Genomic DNA, 16889 nt, shown 5'->3' with positions numbered 1-16889 from the left:
TTGGTATGTTGTGTGGGTTGTGAATTGAGTTTCTCTCTCAGCCCCAGCTGGCCTTGATGTGCTTGTATAACATGCATAGGCTTACATCTCTCTTTATCGTGCAAATTCTCACATTTCATTTCAATGGCCAGCAGATGGTGCAAGCTTCCAGGTTTTGTTGATCGCTGAATACTAGACTGAATAATCTACTGAGCCGGGCCAGTGAGGTGTAAACCATAGGGTATTACTGCGCATGTTAAAGCGGTGCTGATTACATGAGCTGAGATTATAACAGAACATGGCCAAGATGTTCAAATGTTCATAGACGACCAGCAGGGTCAAATTATTATCACAGTGGTTGTAAAGGGTGCAACAGGTCAGCACTTCAGGAGTAAATGTCAGTTGGCTTTTTATAGCCGATCATTCAGAGTATCTCTACCGCTCCTGCTGTCTCTAGAGCGTTGAAACAGCAGGTCTGGGACTGTTAGCACATTCGGTGAATAGGTCAGGGATTTCATAGCCGCAGGAAGAATAGTTTAAACTGGAGCAGCAGCACAACGAGGTGGACTGGGGACAGCAAGGAGACCTCAGGGCAGATGGTCCTAGGGCTCAGGTCCTCTGAGAAAGAAAGTGAAATAAAGAGCATACTTAAATTCACACACAACACCGGATAAGACAGGAGAAATACTTCAGAAAAACACTGACACACAAACTATTGCAGCATAAATACTGGAGGCTGAGACAGAAGGGGTCGGGAAACACTGGCCCCGTCTGACTATACTCCCGGACAGGGCCAAACGGGCAGGATATAACCCCACCCACTTTGCCAAAGCACAGCCCCCACACCACCAGAGGGATATCTTCAACCACCAACTTACCATCCTGAGACAAGGCCGAGTATAGCTAACTAAGATCTCCCCCACGGCACAACCCAAGTGGGGGCGCCAACCCGGACAAGAAGATCACGTCAGTGACTCAACCCACTCAAGTGACACACCCCTCCTAGGGATGGCATGGAAGAGCAAATGTAAGCCAGTGACTCAGACCCTGTAATAGGGTTTGAGGCAGAGAATCCCAGTGGAGAGAGGGGAACCAGCCAGGCAGAGACAGCCAAGGGCGGTTTGTTGCTCCAGTGCGTTTCCGTTCAACTAGACCCTACGCACACTCCATTGTATCTAACGGGTGATAACATAATTTAACAGACACATGACTTCTGAATGTGCTCAACAGGTGATTAGGTTACATTTGACTAAGCATAGACAGTTGTTGTGGAAGAAACTATACTGTTTAACTTTATGCTCATATTTCCATCAATATATTATCTGTATACTTACTGGGATAATACATTTTTAGACTGGGCCAATAACCTTTTTGAATATTTGCAATTAGCCTATTCTCCTCAAATGGCAGTCAAGTAAACTCTAAATTGTGACCTATTATGCTATGGCAACCACATGGCGAAGGGCTGTTATTATGTATGATGCATCACTGAGTGCCTGGATACAGCCCTGGGGTGGCAGTGTTGCCTTGTGGTTAGAGCATTGGACTTGTAACCAGAAGGTTGCAAGTTCAAACACCCAAGCTGACAAGGTGCAAATCTGTCATTCTGCCCCTGAACAGGCAGGCAACCCACTGTTCCCAGGCCGTTATTGAAAATAAGAATAAAATAAAAATTGGCCCTAAACCACAAACCCCTGAGGTTCCTTATTGCTATTATAGACTGGTTACCAATGTAGTAAAAACAAATGTTTTGTCATACCCATGGTATACGATCTGATATACCACGGCTGTCAGCCAATCAGCATTCAGGGCTCGAACAACCCAGTTTATAATGACTGTTTTTGCACTGCCTGGCAAACATGGATGTGTGTCTGTTATCTGTGTCAATGCACCGTGTTGAAGTCATTGGCAGTGTAGCCTAGTGGTTAGAGTATTGGACTAGTAACCGAAAGGTTGCAAATTCAAATCCCTGAGCTGACAAGGTACAAAATCTGTCGTTCTGCCCCTGAACAGGCAGTTAACCCACTGTTCCTAGGCCGTCATTGAAAATAAATATTTGTTCTTAACTGACTTGCCTAGTAAAATAAAGGTAAAATAAATCTGAGGTGGTTAACATACGAAAGGGTTAACCGTAGAAAATGATAGAGGCCTCTTGTGGCCAAAAGGCTGTTTTAGCATGGGCAGTGCCATTGAGGGCTTCCACCGTGCTTCTGCCATTTTAAAGTAGTAAGCTGGGTGGTGTTCCTATTGGTTGTAGCCTCAACAGCGACGCCGATGCTGTCACAGGCGCTATAATGTCATCGTAATGGAGACGACTCCTCTGTCTATCTCTATGGGGTTTTAACGAATGGGCGGAGACTAGCGGCTGGATTTGCAACTATAGAGACTGATTAAAACACACATTTGCTAGGGAAAAGCTATTCTAATAAACTTCTATTGTACATTTAGACCGAACTTCTACTCTCAACTAATTTTGACTGGCAATTATTGCACAAAAATAAGGGCTTATAACCATTTGAAAAGTAATGGAAAACAATAACCAATGGTGTCAGTTATGAGTGAACTCCGGACATCATGGTAAACTGGCTCTGCATAACTACTTTCAAAAATCACAGCTTTTGACTCCTTAAACCCAACATTGCAAAATATTGTTTTCCTCCTGTTGTGCGGAATTCTTCAGAAGGACAATGAATTGTAATGTTTGTTTGGAGGTCGCGTTTACATTATGAGGCCGATTAGCTTTGCTGGAGTTCAAATGGACAAAGAGAATGGTTCACTAGTCTTCACCGACCGAGCAGACAGAACCTGGATCTAAAGTGAGGTTTGACTGCCGACTTCAGTGCCATAACTTCACAAACATAGACTTTTGAATATCGGACCCACTACGAGGAAATTATGTGGAGCCCATTGCAGTTGGTGTACCGTACAGCCTTCGGCTGCATGGTTCTGGAAATATTTATTCACAATGTTGCACAAGGTAAGAACGTTTTTTTTAAATTCTTGAATCTGAGGAGCAAAACATTATTCTCTAAACGTGTTCTAAATGGCCTATACTGGCTGTAATCCACGGGAAAGTGTTCTAGAAGACTAGTTTTCGTATGCAGTCGCTTGTTATAGTGTATTAAAAGTGGGACAATCGTTATAGTAGCCGTGAAATTCATGCAACAATGTTGCCATACACACTCGATTGTTTCCCTGTGAAAACTAAATAGCCTGTTGTGGTTGTCACTCTTTCAAATGTTTGACACGTTGCATTGAAGTGTAAATTCATGTTTGAATAATAAAGGCTATTTCTAAACCAACATCTTCGATCATATACCTTTAAATCGATTTAAGAACTATGTTTCGCGCTGACGTGGAAGAAATGATCTAAATTGTAATTGCCACATTCCACCTGCGCTTGAATAAGAAAAATACTATTGTATTACATGTGTATTACATGTCTGTAAACGTGAGTTTGATTGTCTGGAAATCTAATGTAATGAACGATCAACACTGTTCCAGAGATTCTGTTTGGTTACTTTTACTACTTTCTCATTAGGACTCAATGTTTGTATGAGTGGCAGCGCTACATCCTGTGAAGAATGCCTCCTCATCTCTCCGAGCTGCGCCTGGTGCGCGCAAGAGGTAGGGCATGTGCCTCAACTCCTCCAGTGTTAGGTTTACTTACAATGCACCACTGTGGTGGTGAGATTAGTAATACTCTCACAAAATTTCTAAATGTGACATACTGAACCCAATAGTTGTCTTAGTGTGAGGTGAGGACTCTCATACTGTTGTGTAGTGTTTCGAGTTCACATGCAAAACGAAAAGCCATCGTCACTCCTGAGCATGTTTGAGCCAACAGGATGTAGGAGTGCACCTGTGCAGTTCTGGAAATGTGTTATCTGTACATAGTGGATTGTCTACACCTGCTTTCAGACCTGCAATTTGTCTCACAGAACTAAAAGAAAAATGTACAAGATTACCCCTATCCTTTAATTTCGCTTACCAATACTCAACTGAAGCGGAGAGGCAGGGCTGAGAGGCAGACAAGTGTGTACTCTAGCTTTTACATTGCATGACAGGTGTCATTAGTTTGTTCTTTCCTCAGGAGTTTGGCAGGGCGAGGACCCTGACGTCGCGGTGTGACCTGAGTCAGAACCTCCAGAAGAGAGGCTGTGAGGCCCATAACATAGAGAATCCTAGCAGCACAACCATGGTAGTGAAGAGCGAACCCCTCAGCTCCAAAGGCTCCGGGCCGACCCAGTATGATGTCATCCAGATCATGCCCCAGAAGATCTCCCTGAATCTTAGACCAGGTAAGCCCAGTTCTAGCCTAGTGATCCAGTCTTTTTGTGCCATGTAGGCCTATGTCATGTATGAGACCAGGCAAGCACAGAGAATCAACCCACTCAGAGCACAATGTGACAGGGTTTGAGCACAAAGGTAACAGGGTTTGAACCAAAGGTTGGAGAGACATGAGCTGTATATGGAACAATTTTACATATCTTTACTGAACAAAAATATAGAAACACAACATGTTACAGTTCCTATTAGGAAAATCAGTAAATTGAAATAAATTTATTAGGTCCTAATTGATTTCACATGACTGGGCACGGGCGCAGACATGGGTGGGCCTGGGAGGGCATAGGCCCATCCACTTAGCAGCCAGACTGGGATGCTGGCCCAGTCGATCAGAACAAGTTTTCCCCCACAAAAGGGCTTTATATTATAGATAGAAATACTCCTCAGTTTCATCAGCTGTCCGGATGGCTGGTGTCAGACGATCCCGCAGGTGAAGAAGCCGGATGTGGAGGTCCGGGCTGGTGTGGTTACACATGGTCTGCGGTTGTGAGACCGGTTGGACAGACTGCCAAATTCTCTAAAACGGCATTGGTAGAGAAATAAACATTTTAAATGATCTGACAACACTTCTGGTGGACATTCCTGCAGTCAGCATTCCGACTGCACGCTCCCTCAACTTGAGACAACTGTGGCATTGTGTTGTGTGACAAAACTGCACATTTTAGAGTGGCCTTTTATTTTCCCCAGCACAAGGTGCACCTGTGTATAATGATCATGCTGTATAATCAGCTTCTTGATATGCCACACTTGGATTGGGTTATATTGGAAAAGGAGAACTACTCACTAACAGGGAGGTAAAGACATTTGTGCACAAAATTTGAGAGAAATAAGCTTTTTGTGCGTATGGAACAGTGTCGATTTTAGCATGTAAATCTTGGTGGGGCAAAATAATATAAGTGGAATGCATGCCAGCAAAGCCACAACACTAAACAATACATGAATTGCACTATAACGTTGTCAAAAGGTGCCCACAAACTGTTAAGGCCTACATAAAGCTGTCCCAACATCTTACCACTGCTACACCTGGCTATCAGCGGAGCCTTGTCTTGCAGCGAATCAGTTTAATTCAGCCTAATTTACTGCCAAACTTTGGCATAAGTGGACAACGAGCGCATGAGGCAATCCTTAATTTCGACTAAGACATTAATGAGCGAGAGATACTGACTACGTCCATCCTAACTATTTGTTTAGCACTTTTGAAATGTACAGCAGCAGAATTCAGAACATGGGCCGTTCTTAGTGTTCTCCCTGTACACCAAGTTAGAACCGTAGGATAAATATAGAGGGCATATAAGCAGACAATGAAAGCTCTTACAATATTCAATGATTACATTTCTCTAAAACCGGTTATAGGCTACATGTGCACCACCAAGTCAGAACAGTAGGCAAAATTAAGTGGGTTAAATAGAACAAATTATTAGGGTGACGCGCATGTGCTACTGACATCTTACTACACAACATACGCTTAGTATTACTTTCTTAACTGCACTGTACATATCTCCCTGGCATATTACATAATTTATGCAGCAGCATACAATACATTTTTGGACTCACCTTGTGCTGTGCTCACTTGAAATGGAAGGTGGTGCGGCGGTCCTTCGTGGGCAAATTTTGTCATCGTAGTCTGGCATTCTCTGTATTTATGGTGCTTTCAAAACCACTGGGAACTCGGGAAAAAACAAGGTTGATTCCTGATGACGTCATTGATCTCCGGTCGTAGCTCTAGAAAGACGCCGGCTTTACAATTCAAAGTTGGATGAAAGTTCAAAACGTATTTCCCAGTCGTAGTTTCTTTATCCCGAGTTCCCAGTTGTCTTGAACTAACTAAAGTCAGATTTTGCCGTTCCAAGTAAACAGTTGTTTTGAGTGCTGCACAAATCATGCTTCATTGACAGCATGGCCGATGTTGAAAGTTTATCATTTTACACTTGGAAAAGTGCCCCTTAATCCCAGATGTGGGACCACACAGCCACTGAATAGCAGGCTCGTGATTGCTTTGCAATGCTTGCAGTTAGCCACTGTCACTGATTCCTTCCAAACCACTCATTGTTGAATTTGCGATTTCCAACTTGTTTTGTAATGTTTATGTCCAATGGCCGATGAGCACTATGTTTTATCTATAATTTCTCTTCATTATTTATCTTCATATGACAAGGATTAAAAACGTTTTGCCAGTAGATTTTTCGACTTGATTTATGATGACTGCAAGCTAAGATTTTGAAAGTATGATGATGACATGATCAGTCCAATCAAAGCTACTGTAGATGTCATTTTATCTGTGGCAAATAACCTTTTTTTCACCATTATTTAACCAGGTAGGCCAGTTGAGAACAAGTTCTCACCTTTAGCCTTATTGGATGGGCACTTCTTATGTAACTCTATGCCAGCACACAAGGGGATAGCATTTTCTAGCTCTACCCTCAGACTTGGCGGTGACGTAGTGTCCCCCCCATGAGTGACAGAACACTGCGCAACACTCTTTGCCTTACTCAAGAAAACAAAAAAGAGACCATGTTTGTATGCGGCTTTATTAACTCGATGATATATATTTTTTTACATTGTTTGCAAACTGATATGTGACACGTGTTACTGCCAGAATAACAAGCAATAAAACATGTATTTTTTTAATAACAAGACAAGTCTCAAATGACGGGTTGCCACTGGTTTGAAACCTTTTTCGGATCTTTTATTTCAGCTCATGAAATATGGGACCGACACTTTACATGTTGCGTTTATATTTCTGTTCAGTATAATTGGGGGGGAAAACACTTTTCTTAGAAAATATTAAGTCAACCCACTGTACAGGGAAAATGTAGGATGCTGTTTGATTTGTAAACCTATCAAAGCAATGGCACAAATCAATCAATTTCCCCCTCCCGCTAGGTGACCAGACCTCATTCGAAGTGCAGGTGCGTCAGGTGGAGGACTACCCTGTTGACCTGTACTACCTGATGGACCTGTCTCTGTCCATGAAGGATGACCTGGACACCATCAGGAACTTGGGCACCAAGCTGGCTGACGAGATGAGGAAACTCACCTCAAACTTCAGACTAGGCTTTGGCTCCTTTGTAGACAAGAACATGTCACCATTCTCTTACACAGCCACCAAGTACCAGGACAACCCCTGCAATGGGTGAGAACTGAGGAAGGGCATTGTTACTGACTGCAAGAGCACGACCATGTGTTTTCGGTTGATTTGGGAATCCAATAGGGAGTGCAGCTGAAATAATTTGGGTTCATGTTGGGATTTTGTGGATTTCATCTAGGATCAAGTGTAATATCAATATTTTAGTATAATATCAAGGTGCTGTATTTCTACTAAAATGGAAGTGAGGGCACTTTGCTTAAAATGTCTTCCTCTAAAACTAGAGTAGTAGTGTGAGAGAGGGAAAGACTGTATCACTGTGTTAGTTCACTAACCACTTTATATCATCTTATACCATTCACACTTCAGGATCATTTTTCTGTGAAAGTGGTAATTGACCCTGTCCTGTCCACTCTGTTACAGTGGGGTCCGAAATGATTGACACCCTTAATGAGGATTAGAAAAATGACGATACAATAATTATTCAAATACTGAGCTGTAGAGAAAGAGACTGTTTAAGAAGTCATCTTTTTTTTGTTTTCAAAGGTAGGAGTAAAAATGGACACCCCTGTTTTCAATACCTTTCTTTCTTTTATTTATTTAACTAGGCAAGTCAGTTAAGAACAAATTGTTATTTACAATGACGGCCTAGCAAAAGGCTTCTTGGGCCTGGTATTTACACTTTTTCTATTTTATAATAATTGTGTGTGTGTATATGTATGACAAAACACACATCACAGCAAGAGAGACAACACTACATAAAGAGAGACCTAAGACTACAACATAGCAAGGCAGCAACACATGACAACACAGCATGGTAGCGGGACAAACATTTATTGGGCACAGACAACAGCACAAAGGGCAAGATACAACAATACATCACACAAAGCAGCTACAACTATCAGTAAGTGTCCATGATTGAGTCTTTGAATGAAGACTGTCCAGTTTGAGTGTTTGCACTCGTTCAAGTCGCTAGCTGCAGCGAACAATGCCTCACCCTGCGAAGATAACTGTACTGAGCCTTTTTTTAAATGTTTTCTGAGTTGAAGAACACATTGGGTTTGTTTTTTTGGACTGCCGCCTTCAATTCAAGCTCTATTTTCATGTCATCTGACCATATATCCTGGTACGAGGTAAAGTTCATGATGCCATTAACCAATCCAAGTGCCAATGCCGTTTAGCAAACTTCGGGGCGATTACATTTGTTTGATGACATGAGAATAGAGCTCTTTGGCAACGCACACCAGTCTTGCATCAAAATGAGAATGCAGAAATGAAAAGAACCCCATATATACAGTCAAATATGGTGGTGGATCTTTGATGTTATGGGGATATTTTGCTTCCGCTGGAGTGAGGCCCTTGTTAAGGTCAACAGCATCATGAACTTTAGCCAGTACCAGGATATTTTAGCCAAAAACCTGCTTACCTCTGCCTGGATGCTGAAACTTGAAAATGCAAGTTGATCTTCCAGCAAGACAATAACACTAAGCACACACAATATCAACATTTTTCAATAGTCATCTCGGTGTCTGGACTTGAAACCCATTGAAAACCTGTGGTTTGAATTGAGGGATGTCCATAAGTCCAGATGAAGGATATCAAATATATAGAATGACTCTGTATGGAGGAATGATCTAACATCCCTCCCAATGTGTTCTCCAACTCATTAAACATTTTAGAAAAATGCTCAGCAAGTTGAGGTATTGACAACAGGGGTGTCAATTTTGACCCCTAGCTTTTTGAAGGAAAAAAATCGAGGAAAAAATAGCAAAATCTTTCTCTAAGCAATTGTATTAGTATAATCTAATTTCCAAATGTTTTTGAGCATACACTATAGCTCAGTATTTGAATTATATACAGTCATTTTTGTTAATCTTTATCAAGTGATGCTGAGGCTTGCTGTGGATGATGATGATGATGATGGCAGGCTGAAAGGGAACAGAATAGAACATAGAGGTTGAAAGCAGCCCCCCACACATCACACACCACATTTGCCCCGGAGGTGAGATTATGCTGCACTTACTTAGTGCCATCATCACGCATCACTGCCCAACTAGGTTATGCCCTGGGTCCTGTGTGTGGACTGTGTGTCAGTCAAAGAGGCAGTACTGCAGGAAAATGTTAGGGGCAGAGGACAGATCATGCCGTTTGGGCCTCTCGTCCTTAACACACCTCTGCCCTTGCCAAAACCATCAAATTCCCCAAAGGATATGTGTTTCCTCCAGGATGAATTGTGTGTTAGAATGTCACTGAGGTCTTCCTCTTGAGGAAACTGCATTATACCATGTTAAATGTAGCCATTATTTGAAATAGTTTGCCTGGATGAGAGCCTGTGTGGGGGTGCCAAATGGGCAGCGTTTGCACTATTTCATTGGTTCCACTGTGCCAGACAAGCTCAATCAAAACACAAATACTATTTTAACCCAGGTCTGTTACATACATAGCATCATTTATTTTAAAAGTTCCCTCTCCACAGATACAAGCTGTTCCCCAACTGTGTCCCTTCCTTCGGGTTCCGCCACCTCCTCTCCCTGACGGACAAGGTGGATCGCTTCAACGAGGAGGTGCAGAAACAGATGGTGTCTCGCAACAGGGACGCTCCGGAGGGAGGCTTCGACGCCATCCTGCAGGCTGCCGTCTGTAAGGTGAGCTGAGGCCGGGGTGTGATTAATGGGATGTGACCGGCTGGCATGCCAACCTATAACCCTGACCCTAACCTTAATCTTAAACATTAATCCTAACCAATCAGAACCAGGTTTTCTGTCAGTCAAGTCCCTTTAGGTTTTCTCCTGTGAGCTGTCAGTCAGGTAGACATGATGGATTGAGGCCCTGGTCGTGTTCATTAGCACACACAATGGAATACGGAAATGAGCATTTATTACTGAGTAGGTGTAGGTAGTCCCTCCCTGGTCTGATTGTCCCCCCTCCCCCATTTTGTGCTTAATGAACACAAGTCACAATTGAGACTTTTAGGGTTAATTGAGTCTGTTAATTCAAAGCACCTGAACAGGATGTCTAGTCTGGTGCAGCTGGTTCAACAAGAAGACCACTCACTAACAGAAACAGGCCCAGTCATATCACAGTATATATCACAGAGAATTACTCCCTCCCTCCCAACTCTACCATGCGATTTGTTGTAATAGAAACTTGGATTGGGCAGTCTGTTTTGCGGTTGCGCCAATACTTTCATGATATGTTTGTTTCATTCGGTTACGTTGTCAGAATATTACTTTGACTAATTAATCATTTGCTTTGCTGACCATTGTAGAATATTCAGCTAAACTTATGCCTCTTTGTTTCCCTGTAAAGAAAAATATATATACATCAAATGGGCATGGTTGCATGACTGTCTTACATAGTGAACTAACTACCATTCCAGCCAAAACGCATTTGAAGCATGGCAGATTTGTTTAATGTCTAGCATTCCAGCATGTTATTCAAAAAGGGTCCTGTATGCCAACTGCCAACCCACATCTCTTTCTATTGTGTACTGTGGCACATAATATTTGTATTTATTTTACCAGGTAAGTTGACTGAGAACACGTTCTCATTTACAGCAACAACCTGGGGAATAGTTACAGGTCAGAGGAGGGGGATTAATGAGCCAATTGTAAGCTGGGGATGATTAGGTGACCATGATGGTATGAGGGACAGTTTGGGAATATACTGGGCTGGGCATCACAAATGGATGCCTTTTTATGTCTAAACATGGGTGAAAGGTCAGGTGTGTTTAGTGTTATGCTATTACTCAGCACTATGTTAACTTTGCTGTTACACTTTTTCTGACCTCTGCTTTCCATTGATAATGACCTTGTTCTGGATAAAACACCTGCTACTCTCCTTATTGATGTATGTGGTTGTCAAGCTTGTGGAAAGTGATAGTTTCCTTTCCTCGTAATAATAATAATAATAATGATGAAGTGATTGTGTTTTATAGGGGCAGGAACTACTCTTTACAGCTAGTAGTGCAGAGCGATTAGTGCATTTTGAGGTCGGTTTCGGTTAGACATTAAATGCATTATGTGGGTTGAATGCTGTAACACAGAATAAAAAATTAGTCCCATGATGGTTGTGACAGCTTATCACTTATTAACCATATTTTATTCACAATACTTTAAATAAAATATTTAATTTTATTTGATGACCAAGTATGACCAAGTATTTGCGGCTTATCACTTATTAACCATAATTTATTCACAATACTTTAAATAAAATATTTATTTTATTTGATGACCAAGTATGACCAAGTATTTGCTGCTTATCACTTATTAACCATAATTTATTCAAAATACTTTAAATAAAATATTTATTTTATTTGATGACCAAGTAATCTCTTCTCTGTACAGGTGCTGTCTATGCTCTCTGACAAAATCACTATTTTAGTAGTTCTTCAATGAAAATAAGGCATACTTTTCTGACTGTTGAATACCAACTATCAATCACTTAGATCATGTATTTTCAGGTATGCTTTCTATCCCTCTTGCATGTTCTCACTTCTCTCTGTTTCAGTCAACGAGGTAGGTCTCCTTGTGTGCGCGCAATGGATTATAGTCATTGCAGTTAATTACCATGTTTTCTGCGCTAAACTATGTACAATATTGGCCTGTTGGCAACTACAACTCCCTACGACATTAAAAAAATATATAAACACAACATGCAAAAATTTCTAACATTTTACTGAGCTTAATTAATATAAGGAAATCAGTGTATTGAAATGAATTCATAAGGCCCTAATCTATGGATTTCACATGACTGGGAATACAGATATCTGTTGGTCAAAGATACCTTAAAGATTAAAGGTAGGTGTCACGCCCTGACCATAGAGAGCCCTTGGTTCTCTATGGTGTTGTAGGTAAGGGCGTGACTAGGGGGTGATCTAGTATATTTATTTCTATGTTGGTGCTAATGTGGTTCCCAATTAGAGGCAGCTGTTTATCATTGCCTCTGATTGGGGATCATATTTAGGTAGCTATTTCCCCACCTGTGTTTTGTGGGATATTGATTGTTAGTGTGTTTGGGCACTTCGTCCTCACGGTCTTTGTAGTTGTGTTATTTTATTTTGTTAGTTCCACATATTTATTTAAGTGAAACTATACTCATGCTGCGTCTTGGTCCGCTCATTTCCAAGAACGTGACAGAATATCTCACCAAACAAGGACCAAGCAGCATGCAACGATGGGAAAAATAAGTTGGGCCTGGGAAGAAATCATGGAAGGACAGGAGACCCTTCCGTGGCAGGAATCGCAGGGGACGCAAGAAGGACGACGACGCCGGGGACCGTGGCCACAGAAACACCAAGATCCTGGGGGGAGGGGGCACATGGAGCTGATGACTGAGCAGAGGGACGAGCCAAAGAACATCTGGGAGGCGATAGAGAGGTGGTCGTTCGACCCAAGGAGAGTACCAGAGCCCACCTGGGAGTCGATGGAACAGTGTGGGTAGGGATACCGGAGAATGGAGTTGGCTAGGAGTATGCGGCAACGGAGGCGTTTGGAAGAGCATATCATCAGTCCGGTGAAACCTGGGCCGGCTCCACGCTTCTGGCCTCCAGTGCGCCTCCCCAGTCCGGTACGCCCTGTGCCTGCTTCTTGCACTCGCCCTGAAGTGCCAGAGACGGTCAGGGAGGCATTGGGGAAGTTAGGAAAGAGAGAGATGTAGTGCAAGTGTCTTCTGCTCAACATCTGACCAGAGGATCCGGTTAGCAGTCTGGTGCAACTTGGGCTGGCTCCATCCTTCTGGCCTCCAGTGCGCCTCACCAGTCCGGTACGTCCTGTGCCTCCTCCTTGCACTCACCCTGAAGTGCGTGTCCCCAGTCCGGTGCCACCTGTACCAGCTCCATGCACTAGGCCTCCAGTGCGCATTCACAGTCCGGAGCTTCCAGCGACTGCCCCCAGTCCGGTGCCTCCAGGCAAGGTGTCCAGTCCAGGCACGGCGTCCAGTCCCGTTCCATGGTAGGAGTCTTCCTCTGCACCGCTGTCCAGTCCAGGCACGGCGTCCAACCCAGCTCCATGGCCGGAGCCCTCCTTTTTGCCGATGCCCAGTCCAGGCATGGCATTCAGCCCGGCGCGATGGCCGGATCCGGGGTCTGGGCGGCGGCTATGACCTGCACCGGAGCCGCCACCGACATTTATCACCCCCCCTACCATCCCCATTTGGTTTCAGGTTTTGCGGCCAAAGTCCGCACCTTGGGGGGGTGGGGGGTGTACTGTCACGCCCTGACCATAGAGAGCCCTTGGTTCTCTATGGTGTAGTAGATCAGGGGGTGATCTAGTATATTTATTTCAATGTAGGTGCTAATGTGGTTCACAGTTAGAGGCAGATGTTTATCGTTGCCTCTGATTGGGGATCATATTTAGGTAGCTATTTTCCCCACCTGTGTTTTGTGGGATATTGATTGTTAGTGTACTACGTCCTCATGGTCTTTGTCGTTTTGTTATTTTGTTTTGTTAGTTTCACTTAAATAAATATGTGGAACAATACTCATGCTACGCCTTGGTCCGCCAATTTCCAAGAAGGTGACAGTAGGGGAGTGGATCAGAAAACCAGTCCGTATCTGTTGTGACCACCATTTACCTCATGCAGCAAGACACATCTCCTTCACATTGAATTGATCATGCTGTTGATTGTGGAATGTTGTCCCACTCCTCTTCAATGGCTGTGTGAAGTTGCTGGATATTAGATGGAACTGGAATAAGCTGTCATACACGTTAATCCAGAGGATCCCAAACATGCTCAATAGGTGACAAGTCTGAGTATGCAGGCCATGGAAGAACTGGGACATTTTCAACTTCCAGGAATTGTGTGCAGATCCTTGTGACATGGAGCCATGCATTATCATCCTTCAACATGAGGTGATGGCGGCAAATGAATGGCACGACAATCGTCCTCAGGAACTCGTAACGGGGTATATGTGTGTTCAAATTGCCATCAATAAAATGCAATTGTTTGTTGTCCGTAGCTTATGCCTGCCCATACAGTAACCCCACCGCCACCATGGGGCACTCTGTTCATAACGCTGACCTAAGCAAACCACTCGCCCACACGTCTGCCATTTGCCCAGTACCATTGAAACCAGGATTAATCCGTGAAGAGCACACTTCTCCAGTGTGCCAGTGGCCATCGAAGGTGAGCATTTGCCCACTGAATTTGGTTATGAAGCGAACTGCAGTCCGGTCAAGACCCTGGTGAGAACGACGAGCGCGCAGATGAGCTTCCCTGAGATGGTTTCTGACAGTTTGTGCAGAAATTCTTTGGTTGTGCATGCTCACTGTTTCATCACCTGTCTGGGTGGCTGGTATTAGACGACCCGCAGTTGAAGAAGCCGGATGTGGAGGTTTTGGGCTGGTGTGGTTACACGTAGTCTGCGTTTGTGAGGCCGGTTGGACGTACTGCCAAATTCTCTAAAATGACATTGGAGGCGGCTTATGGTAGAGAAATGCACATTCAATTATCTGACAGCAGCTCTGGTGGACATTCCTGCAGTCAGCATGCCAAATACACGATCCCTCAAAAAATGAGACATCTGTGGCATTGCGACAAAACAAACAGAAAATTTTAGTTGCTTCTATTATCCCCAAGCACAAGGTGCACCTGTGTAATGATTATGCTGTTTAATCAGCTTCTTGATATGCCATGCCTGTCTGGTGGATGGATTATCTTGGCAAAGGAGAAATGCTCACTAACGGGGATGGTAAACATTTGTGCACAAAACTTGCGAGAAATACGCTTTTTGTGCATATGGAACATTTCTGGGATCTTTTATGTCAGCTGTGTCGTGCCAAGCTCTTTTTACATTAAATATTTTACATACACTTTTATAAATCTTTATAGTACAGTTATATCTTAAATCAATTTCTATCAATGATCAGTTAGAATGAACTTGTCTCTTTGTTCTTATCAAGCCTGTATTTCTGTCTTGATTTCATGGACTGATCCCCTGTGCATTTACGAAAGTACAAAAGTACAAAACTACATAGGGCGGCAGGTAGCCTAGTGGTTAGAGCATTGGGCCAGTAACGGAAGGTTGCTAGATCGAATCCTCGAGCTGACAAGGTACAAATCTGTCATTCTGCCCCTGAACAAGGCAGTTAACCCACTGTTCCTAGGCTGTAATTGTAAATAATAATTTGTTCTTAACTGACTTGCCTAGTTAAAAACGTATAATAATAATAATTGCCTAATGTAAACTGGAGACTAAAAGGCGCTTCATGGTCAATCCGCCATCTGCACCGGCCATTCAGGATTTACTGCAACGCAGACGTCAGGGCTTTAATACTACTTGCGCTTACCAGGGCAGAGCTATTGTGAAGGAAGTTGCCCCCACCTACCATCAACCAATTATGTCGATACGGAGCCCTCCACATTGTTACAGAATTTGAGAGGCGCACAGCGATGCGATACGGAGCTTGATTTAGCCTCTGCATGCCTCCGGAGGCCACATTTTTACGGCTCAAGCATAAATTAGCTTTAATTTACACCTCAGTTAGGTGTCTCTAAAACTTTCAGTAAAGTGACCATCTCTTCCCTTGTGCAGGAGAGGATAGGTTGGAGGAAGGAGGCCTTCCACCTGCTGGTGTTTGCCACAGACGATGTGCCTCACCTGGCCTTGGACGGTAAACTGGGAGGCCTGGTCCAGCCCCATGATGGGGAGTGCCACATGAATGAGAAGAACGAATACAGCGGCTCCACCAAGATGGTAAGACAAGGCACGGTTTCTATAGAGCTATAACATGGTTACTCTAGAGCTGTAACGTCATTGTAACATGGTTACCCTAGAGCTGTAACGTCATTGTAACATGGTTACCCTAGAGCTGTAACGTCATTGTAACATGGTAACCCTAGAGCTGTAACGTCATTGTAACATGGTAACCCTAGAGCTGTAATGTCATTGTAACATGGTTACCCTAGAGCTGTAACGTCATTGTAACATGGTTACCCTAGAGCTGTAACGTCATTGTAACATGGTTACCCTAGAGCTGTAACGTCATTGTAACATGGTTACCCTAGAGCTGTAACGTCATTGTAGTATGGTTACCCTAGAGCTGTAACGTCATTGTAGCATGGTTACCCTAGAGCTGTAACGTCATTGTAGCATGGTTACCCTAGAGCAGTGGTCACCAACCTTTTCTGAGTCAAGATGACTTTCGCAGTCGAAAAGCAAGCTGAGATCTACTCCTCAGAATTTTGTACATTTAACCTCACACAAACAGTTTAGTAGGAATGAGTTTTGGGCAGTAGGCCTAATACATTATCACGACATATTGGTTATATAATCGACCTGCCAATATTGTTCATCAGACCATATTATATTTAAAAACTCTAGCTTTGATAACAGAATAGATCAGTTGGTTTAGCACCTGAGGCACTGTGGAGCATGAATTTAAATATTTATCTTTTTTATTTTACTGGACTGATGGTACCTGCATCTGATGGTCAACAAGGTCAAATAACGACGTCAGTGTTCTTCAGGTCAAAAAGT

General features: G+C 43.2%; 1 protein-coding gene across 1 annotated transcript in view; it reads left to right on the top strand.

The window, feature by feature from the left end:
• Positions 1-2321: 2321 nt before the first annotated feature.
• Positions 2322-16889, top strand: part of LOC135519325 (integrin beta-5-like) — an 85103-nt gene continuing 70535 nt past the window's right edge. The window contains exons 1-6 of the mRNA XM_064944495.1: positions 2322-2956; positions 3521-3606; positions 4073-4280; positions 7210-7459; positions 9888-10056; positions 15945-16106. Coding sequence (XP_064800567.1) covers positions 2875-2956; positions 3521-3606; positions 4073-4280; positions 7210-7459; positions 9888-10056; positions 15945-16106 — 957 coding nt within the window. The 5' untranslated portion in view covers positions 2322-2874. The remainder of the gene's footprint in view (positions 2957-3520; positions 3607-4072; positions 4281-7209; positions 7460-9887; positions 10057-15944; positions 16107-16889) is intronic.

The sequence above is a fragment of the Oncorhynchus masou genome, chromosome 29 (genome assembly GCF_036934945.1).
Source record: "Oncorhynchus masou masou isolate Uvic2021 chromosome 29, UVic_Omas_1.1, whole genome shotgun sequence".
NCBI classification, from domain to species: domain Eukaryota; kingdom Metazoa; phylum Chordata; class Actinopteri; order Salmoniformes; family Salmonidae; genus Oncorhynchus; species Oncorhynchus masou.
This window is presented reverse-complemented; position numbering and strand designations above follow the sequence as displayed.